The sequence below is a fragment of the Galeopterus variegatus genome, unplaced genomic scaffold (assembly GCF_000696425.1).
Source record: "Galeopterus variegatus unplaced genomic scaffold, G_variegatus-3.0.2 Scaffold1773, whole genome shotgun sequence".
Lineage (NCBI taxonomy): Eukaryota > Metazoa > Chordata > Mammalia > Dermoptera > Cynocephalidae > Galeopterus > Galeopterus variegatus.
Window position 1 is genome coordinate 279,913 of NW_007727884.1, and position 9,987 is coordinate 289,899.

Below are 9,987 nucleotides of genomic sequence, written 5' to 3' on the forward strand. Positions count from 1 at the left end.
CCCTCCCGCCGAGGGTTCGGATCCCATATAGAGACCAGTCCGCTCACTGGCTGAGCGTGGTGCGGGCATGACACCGAGGGTTGCGATCCCGTTACCGGTCACGAAAAAAAGACAAAAAGAAAAAAAAAAAAAGAGCACGACAAGTGGTGTTGTCACCTAGCTTTACAATTGACATCATGAACAGGATGAAGAGCACTACAATTGGCGATGTTGACAGGATTTCAGACATCAGCCTTAGCAGAGCGACACATGCCAATTAAAAATTGTTAGTGGGTAAATGAACAACCACAGTTTGATAAGGGCACAGTAACCAGGGTCATCCTACCAGGCAAGTCATCAAGACCAAGTGAAGTGCAAGAATGAGAAAAATCTAAAATGGGTGATAGAGGAAAGAGATGATGAGTACTTATTAATATGGAAGAATCTCTAAATAATTATAAGTGAAATAAGACAGTCCAAGAAGAAAGAAGAATATATACTGTAGGATTTCATTTATATAAAATTCTAGAAAATGCAAATCAATCTTTAGTGACAAAAAGCAGATCTGTTGTTGGCTGGAGATAGGAAAGGAGGTGGAGTGAGGAGTTGGGAGGGAGGAGGAAGCATTACAAAGGGACATAAGGAAATATTTTAGGGTGATGGATATGTTCATTATCTTGATTATGGTGATGACCGATGTATGTATACATATGTCAAAACTTGTCAAATTCTATGCTTTAAATATGTGCAGTTTATTGTATGTCAATTATATCCCATTGCAGCTGTTTTTTAAAAAACTCATCAAGTTGTACACATTAAATATGTGTAGTTTATTATATGTAAATTATACCTCAATAAAGTTATAAAAAACAAATTATAGACCTAAGACCAATTGTAGCAACAGGGGCGATAGATCATTCCACTAACCCTGCTCTTGTGAATTTCCCTAGGTATTATGACCACAGAATCCTGGAGAAGTTGTGCCTGGACGGAGTGAACTTAATGTGAGAAGCAAACAGATCTGTGTTGTGCAATTGGTTAACTGGGATAGATGCTGCTTTGGTACCCCACCCAAGACCCCCCTACTGGGCCAGTGTACCCTTCCCCAGTTGCTCTGGGTGTTGATTGCCAATGGCTCACAGGTGCATCCTTTCTATAGCAAATTGTTTTTAGCTGGTGAGAGCCAATCTTGTGCAGAATTTATGTGCTCCCACCCCCTCCAGGTGGCCCACGGCCCTTGAATGAGTGATAGAGATACAAAGTCTGGCCCTTTGCCTCAAGGGAGAACTACTCTGTGGTGTGGTTTAAGTTCCAGAGCCGACAATCTAAAGGTAGACCTTGCCTGAGGCCACATCCTTTCTTGGTCTTTTCCCCTTCCCTATTCTACTTCACTCACTCTCTTATAGGCATTTCCTGAGAAGTCTTCTATCAATCATGTGCATCCAAATTCCTATCTCAGGCTTTGGTTCTTGGGAAGCTAACCTAAGAAAGCCCTTGTACAAACTGGCCACTCTGCTGAGACACAGCACCAAGAAGCTACTTTGTGACTTTCCTTGCTGGTTTATATGTTCTAAATGCTATCTTGGCCCATGTCCTTCCTGCTCATATGTTGTCTCTTGGGTTTATCCTTTACATGTACCCAAAGCCTGTCTGGAACCAGGTTCCTGCCTTTTCCCTTCCAGCACAATGATACAAACCAGTTCTTCTCTATATCCTAATGCTCAACTTCCATCCATCATTAAGTTGTCATGAATCACCTTGTGAAATGCCTTGAATAAAGTCTTGATTGAAGCTCATTGTGACTGGACCTCATTACTCAATGAATCATAGTAAAAGCTTCTAACTGATTAATTGCAATAGGGACCTAAAGTACACACCCAAATAATGTATTGATAAGAAAACTATTAAAATTTTGATAACAAATGACTTTATTAACCAAATTTCAAAATTAAGTTGAAAGCTTAATTTTGCTTACCTTTCCTGTGTGACCCAATTGATGACTAAATCTAGCCGTTTTTCAGATAATCCACATTTGATTCCTTCCAGGGTTAGATCTGCCTTAACAGGATGTCTAAAAGCATGACTTGTACTAAAGATAGCCTCAAAAAATAACAGTAATGGAAGAGGCTTTCCTCTAATTTTTCCAACAGCTACAGAAAGAAAAAAAGTTTCTGAGTCAAATAATTTAATAAATAGTTTGTTCTTTCTTATTTCATATTACTATTTTCATCTCTTCGCATTTTCTAAAACTTTAACAATTTAATAACATTTTAATTTCCAACTAATGCTTATAGAGTAAGCTTTATATTTTGGAAAATGATTAAATATAACTAAATAAGATAGAGGCAGAGATTAAAGTGATTTGTCTGCAAGTCAAGGAACGCCAAAAATTGATGATGGCCACCAGAAGCTAGGAGGGAGGCATGGAACTGAATCTCCCCTTGAGCCCCTAAAGGAACCAACCCTATTGACATCTTGATTTCAGATTTCCAGCCTCCAGTCTGTGAGAGAACAAATTTCTTTTCTTTTAAGCCCCAGGATTCTCCTGTTAATGGTGCAAATCTGCCATGACCAAAGAAAAACTATGATATGAACAGAGAAAACAAAAGATGTAATTGCAGACACAAAGAGGATAAAATTCCTGATGCAAACTATTCTGCTTTATGACCAATTAAATCAGACAAATATAAAACTGGACATTCAGAGGTACACATTTAGTCTGGCATATGCTAACTTTGAAAATAATTCAATGAGAATGACAAATTAGGATCTTGAAATTTACATGTAGGCTCAGCCAATGACCAAGCATAGTATTTCAATTCCAAATTAGCTATAATTCATGACTACCATTCATTTTTTATTTATACTGTATATACATCCAATACTTGAACTTTCAGCAAAGGGAGAAAGTTTGAGTTCTTAAGTAATCCATCAGATTATTTTCCTTTTGTGAACAGAAAATAAATTTACTGTCCATATCTTATTTCCCAGATTTTTATTTTACTCCCCTCCTCAAAGTCAAGTGAGAGAAATTTGAAGAGAACAGCTGGACATGGGTGTCTTAGAATTTAGAGACCAAAAAGGCCAGTGCCTGATATTTGCCTGGGAAGTTTAAAGCTGAGAGAGGGCCGGCCCGGTGGCGCACTGGAGAGTGCGCCACTTGGGAGTGCGGTGGCGCTCCCGCCGAGGGTTCGGATCCCATGTGGAGACCAGTTCCCGCTCACTGGCTGAGTGAGGTGCGGGCGTGACACCGAGGGTTGCGACACTGAGGGTTGCGATCCCATTGCTGGTCCCCGGTACGGGCGCGACACCGAGGGTTGCGATCCCGTTACCGGTCAGTAAAAAAGACAAAAAGGAAAAAAATTAAAAAAATAAAAAATAAATAAATAAAAGCTGAGAGAACAGAGGGAGGAGAGTTAAAGTAGGAACAAATTCTACTTCCACAAGGTTGCATGTTCATCAAGAGTGAAGGAGACTCCATGGAAGGTAAATGGGCTGGAGTTGTCCTGAAAACACCCTCCCAAAGAGGTCTGCATGCAGGACCACCTGAGAGAGTCTTTGGGGGTACACTCCACCAGAAGTAGTAGCTGAAGAGGAGTCATAAGCAACCAGCTAAAACAATACCTACTGAATCCATAAAAGATACAGTGGGAAGTCCCCAGTAAGGAAAGGCTCTAAAAAGCAAAGTCTAAAGCAGTCAACTAGAGCCAACACTGGACATGTGCCACACCCAGGAAGCCCAAGGCCAGATTACCACTACACTAGTTGAGTAGGACCTTTACTGTCCTTCACATAGCCCTACCCTAAAGCTGCCCAGTAATCAGAAGGGAGAGAGGGGTGAGTGGAAGAGCAAAGAAGTAAACATGTCTCCTTACCCCCAGTAGGTTCTGGAGATGAATCAGACTCTAATCAGAGAATGGGAAGTAATTTTTATGTTAATAGCTTTTTTCAGTCACTTTTAGATATGCGATATTACCAAGATATTTTCCAGTAACAGAGATAGGAAAGTCAACATAGCCCTCTTAAAGGGCAATGGTGAGAAAGAATAAAGTTATATTTTGCTTTGCACTCTAATAAGTCTAGCTTGTTTGATGGTCCAATTTCATAATACTGAAGCTTAGTAAAACCAGGTATGAAATAAAAAATTGATTCTGATTGAGGTTCCGTATTAGTCCGTTTTTGTTGCTTATAACAAAATACTTGAAACTGGGTGATTATAAAGAAAAATGACATTTATTGCTTACAGTTTCTGAGGCTGGGAAGTCCAAAGTCCATCTGGTGGTGGTGACAGTGACCCAGGGGTCTCACATTGCAAGATGGTAGAAGCGGAGAGAGCAAGACAGACTTTCCTCTTCTTTAAAAGCCCTCAGAACCACGCCCCTGACCACCATTTTTAATCCATTCACTACTGCACAGTCCTACAATCCAATCACCTCTTCAAGGCTCCACCTTTCAATTACTATAATAGGATTTCCCACCTTCTTAACAGTCACAGTGGGGGCCAAGTTTCTAATACAAAAACCTTGGGGGACATAATTCAAGTTTCAGTGACTTTTGGGGGGACATAATCCAATCCACTACAGGCTTTGTTAATTAAATATATGGAAATTCACGCAGAGAATATATAATAACTATTTTTGATTGTTTGCAGGCTTTTCAAATTACTTCTCAATTCTCAATTATATGATGTAAATAAAATTAATTCTGAATAAATAGCATGTTGCTGAAACCTCCAAAGCTTGGATTGTGCTTTGTGATTATCAACTGATCTTATACAATGACCCTAAAAGGTGGGGATCACTAATATTTCTATTTTTCAAATAATAAAATTGAGGTTCAAGGAGATTATGTAGCTTGTCCAAATAAACACAATGTAAGTCTATGGTAAAGAAAAAACTGAAACAGATATTATGCCTCCTATTCAACATTTTATACCATTATATCTCCTTCATGTTTCATGATAAATTAAATATTTATACACACACATATATGACAGCAAAGATAAGAGATTTCTTACACTTACTGTAGATTAACATACAATTTGATTGAGGACAATTCAATCAGACTTCTAGGTAAAAGATGATAGATTGAACACACACATTCACTTTCAGTTCATTAAAATCATCAAAATGGCAGTAAAAGGATTTCACAAGAACAAATTTAAAAGGAGATTACAAAAAAATTTTGGAAGCTAGGAAATGGATAGAGAGTGGAAACTGGCATAAGTAGATCCTAAAAAGTTTGATTCCTAAATTACCAGTAAGAAAAACCAAGAAGAAGCAATCCAGTTCATACCACAGGACTTAGAAAGTCTCAGGAATTGCCACCACCAGGGACCTCTGGAATGAAATAAGGCTAAAACTAGGTATCTTTGTTGAAAGACTGTTTAAAAAGCCATCCTTCACCTAGTCAGATGACACCCGCTTTCACTACCTAGACAGAACTGAGGTTCATTCTCTGAAAAAGATAAAACAAATGCTGTCTACATGAAGACAACAGGTACAGTGGATGGCAGGAGCACCAAAATATTAATAACTCTTTTCCAAGTTTCCAGAGAACTTTATTCATATCACATTATATGTAAGCTCCATGAGGGCAAGAGTTTCTGTGGGTTTTATTCTCTGCTACAACCCCAGCACCTACCACAATGCCTGACACATACCAGAAACCCTATCAATATTGTTGAATGAATGAAGTGGTTCCACTTTTGTCTATCTCTTTCTCTTTCTTCCCAATTAGTCCTTTATCTCACTGAAAGCAAGGATTTGGTCTTACTAGTCTTTGTATCTCAGTGCCTAGATCATTATAGTTTAATCTACAGTTAAAAAAAGACTCACTCTACTTACAGAAATTTTCTGGAAATGTTACAAAGATGTACTGCTGTAAACATTATCTTATTAGAATCTCTGCTCCTACCAATGCTATCATCCTTGAGTTTTAGTATGTCCTAAAAATTAGGTTTTATATAGCCTTTTAAAAACAAAAAGGAACTTGTCTAAAAGTGAACTATTTTAAGATAGAAATAATTTTAAGCAACCCTAAGTCATCAAATCTGAGATAGAAAAAACTTTAAGGATCTAACTAGGATTCTGGTAACACTACAGTGTGGCTTATATTGACTATTGTTGTTCTATGTACACCTTTCCATCTCCCTAGATGAAATAAAACCACCTATATCAACATGGGTACAGAGTCTGAATTTAAGTCATATATGTGGTTCAGGAAGCCAAGGCCAAGAAATTAACAAAGTTTAGGGCCGTTGAAACATTAAAGACCTGGCAGAAGCGAATATAAAGCCTCTCTATAGGATACACAGTAATCCCACAGTGGGAGGACAATTAACTTAAGCTCACAATAAAAAGAATTACCAATCACACGAACCAAAGCACATCCATGAACAAGAGTTAGGAAACCCAACAATCTGGAGAACTTGCACCTCAGAACTAGAAATAGCAGACTACAGAAGAGAATATAAAATATGTATGCTTAAAATTATTAGAAAGATAAAGAAAGAAATGGAAGCCATAGTGAAAGAGGAACACATGAAAAAAGAACAAGCAGATCTGAAATTTTCAAAAAACAAAAACTATGATTATTGAGGTAGCACTACAGATCAGTGGACAGCCTTTACATAAATGATATTAGAACAAGGTAACCTTGTGTAAAAAAAATAAAATTGGACCCCTGTATCATTCTGGACACAAAAATAAATTTCTGGTAGCTTAAAAACCTAAATGTAAACAGCAAAAGTATAAGGTTTTCAGAAGATAAAAAAATAATAATAATAACTTGGGGAAGGAAAGGATTTTTACATAAGACATAAAAATAATTAGCCACAAAGGAAAAGACTGATAAGGTCAACTGCATTAAAATTAAGAACTTCTGGGCCGTCCCGGTGGCACACTGCTACAGTGAGCTACTTGGGAGCGTGGCGGCGCTCCCGCCTAGGGTTCGGATCCCACATACAGCCTGGCCGCTCACTGGCTGAGTCAGGTGCGGGAGCAACACCGAGGGTTGCGATCCCGTTGCCAGTCCCAGTCCGGTACTGGCACGACACTGAGGGTTGCGATCCGTTGCTGGTCACAAAAAAAGACCAAAAAAAAAAAAAAAAAAAAATAAGAACTTCTGTTCATCTTAAGATATTATAACGAGAAAATATATCTGCAACTCATTTTAATTTAAAAAGCACTAATATTTATAATATATAAATAACTCTTAAAAATCATTAAGAAAAATATAAACAATCCAATAGTAAAATGGCCAAAAAACCTAAAGAAGTACTTCACAAAACAGGAAGTCCAAACAGAAAAAAATATATATGAAAAGATACTCAATTTCATTAGTAATCAGGCAGATTCATATTAAAATCATAGTAAGACCATTTAATCACAAGAATGGCAAACATTTAAAGGTCTGATACTACCAAGAATTAGTAAGAACATGGATCAACAGGAAATCTCATACATTACCAGTGGAATGTAAATTGGTACAACCACATCAGAAAAATGTTTGGAATTACCTAAAAAGTTGAAGATATGCATACCTTATGACTCAGAAAGTTCAGTCTTACGTAAATATCCCAGAGAAATTCTTACACAGGTCCACTAGGATACACATAGCAAAATTGTTTATACTAGCCCCAAACTAGAAACTATCCAAATGTCCATCAACAGTAGAACATTGTGGATATTTCATTCTCTAAGATTTAAAATAAACCACGACTATAATCAATTTCACAAATGATGTTGAGTGAAAAAAATGATACCTAAAACAAAACATACAGTATAATTCAAAAATACATACAGTATAATTTAATTCACATTCAAAGGGAGTAGATTACACAAGATTGTGAATTCCAGGAGGCAAAGATTAATGAGGGCCATATTAGAAGTTGTTAATCACAGTAAATATAAAAGACATATTTTTGTTCTCATAATTTCTTTAAAAGACAATTGAATATTTAAAGCAAAAAAAGTAACAATGTATATGATAATAGCACATAAGAAGAAAGCTGGTGGTTAGGTTCATACATTACATATGAAGTAGTAGAATATTAATTCCAGGTAGACTCTGGCAAGGGTGAATATTACAATAACTAAAACAATAATACAAAGAGGTTTAGCTAAAAACCCAAGATAGGAGAAAAGAGAGAATTCTAAAAACTACTCAACACAATATAAGATGGGAAAGAAGAAACAAGGACCAAAGAACTGATGGAAATAATCAAGAAAAATATAGCAAAATGGTAGCTTTAAGCCTAAAACATTATACTAAATAATAAATAGATTAAACATTCCAACTAAAATACAAAGGTTAGGACTTTTTGCTTCCATCCAAGATGAGGCAACAGGGATCAGATTTATCTCCTACCTGAAACAACTATGAAACTAGATAAAATATATTAAATAACAAGCTTTCAAGGCATTGGACATCAGGTAGCAAAGGACAGTAATCTCTGAGAGATGGGGAAAAAACAAGCTGAACCCACTAATAGCCTTAGTTTTCATGAAGAGAGTCTCCAGGCCAGAGTACAAAGAGAGGGAACCCAGTCAGAGTCTGTGTCATAGAGAACATGAAGCTGGAAGTATGGTGAGGCCTAGGCAGACAAAGATCACAGGGCAGAGCAACAGAAAAGAGAGAGCTGGGCTGGATTGTGGCTCACTTGGGAGAGTGTGGTGCTGATAACACCAAGGCCATGGGTTCGGATCCCATATAGGGATGGCTGGTTAGCTCACTGGGTGAGCATGGTGCTGACAACACCAAGTCAAGGGTTAAAATCCCCTAACCGGTCATCTTTTAAAAAGAAAAAAGAAAAAAAAAAAAAAGAGAGAGCTGCAAATTCAGAGATTTTCAAGGATACCCTACGTGTCATTAATCCCCTAACCGGTCATCTTTTAAAAAGAAAAAAGAAAAAAAAAAAAAAAGAGAGAGCTGCAAATTCAGAGATTTTCAAGGATACCCTACGTGTCATTTGCCAAATATTGATTAACAAATAAAAGTGAGAAAACTACCTAAGGCCAGGGAAAGAACCATCTAGAATTAGAGGGAATAATCCCTAGGGCTCACAAAGTTCTGGGAATAGCTTTTGTTCACCAGAATGGAAATCGTTATAATATTTGGGTATCAGAATATTCAGAAGAGTTTTACCTCAAACAAAACACTACTCTGGTCCTTCCCAACAAAACTTGAAAACAAGCTCCAGAAGGATCAAACTGTTTCCAAGAAACTTACCTAGATACCAGAACAAAGGTCAAGAATAATTTACAAATACAAGAATATTCAGCAATCACCAAGGTAAAATTCTTAATGTTTGACATTCAGTCAAAAATTATTAAACTTGCAGGCCAGCCCATGGCTCACTTGGGAGAGTGCGGTGCTGATAACACCAAGGCCATGGGTTCAGATCCCAATATAGGGATGGCCGGTTAGCTCACTTCATAGAGTGTGGTGCTGACAACACCAAGTCAAGAGTTAAGATCCCCTTACTGGTCATCTTTTTAGAAAAAAAAAAAGTATTAAACTTGCAAAGAAGAAGGAAATTATGACTCATAGTGAGAAAAAATTTAATAAATCAAGAAATGATATAAATGATAGAATTGGTAGAAAAGGATATTAAAACAACTATTATAACTGTATTATTCCATATGTGCAGGGCAGAGGAAAGATTTAATATGTTAATTAAAAATACAGAAGATATAGGGCCGGCCCGGTGGCGCACTGGATAGTGCGCCGCTTGGGAAGCACGGCGGCGCTCCCGCCCGAGGGTTCGGATCCCACATACAGACCGGTTCCCGCTCACTGGCTGAGCGAGGCGCGGGAGCAACACCGAGGGTTGCAATCCCGTTGCCGGTCCCCGGTCCGGTACGGGGGCAACACTGAGGGTTGCGATCCGTTGCCGGACACGGAAAAAGTCAAAAGACAAAGAAAAAAAAAAAAAAAAAAGAAAAAAAAAAAAAAACCAAAACAAAATTTCTAAAAAAAAAAACAAAAATGTCTGAAATGAAAAAA

General features: G+C 37.6%; 1 protein-coding gene across 2 annotated transcripts in view; it reads right to left on the reverse strand.

Moving 5' to 3' along the window:
• The window catches only part of CLHC1 (clathrin heavy chain linker domain containing 1), a 61,111-nt gene that overhangs the window by 27,468 nt on the left and 23,656 nt on the right, over window positions 1–9,987 (reverse strand). For both annotated transcript variants that reach the window (XM_008578839.1, XM_008578838.1), the window contains exon 8: window positions 1,955–2,129. In XM_008578839.1, coding sequence (XP_008577061.1) covers window positions 1,955–2,129 — 175 coding nt within the window. The remainder of the gene's footprint in view (window positions 1–1,954; window positions 2,130–9,987) is intronic.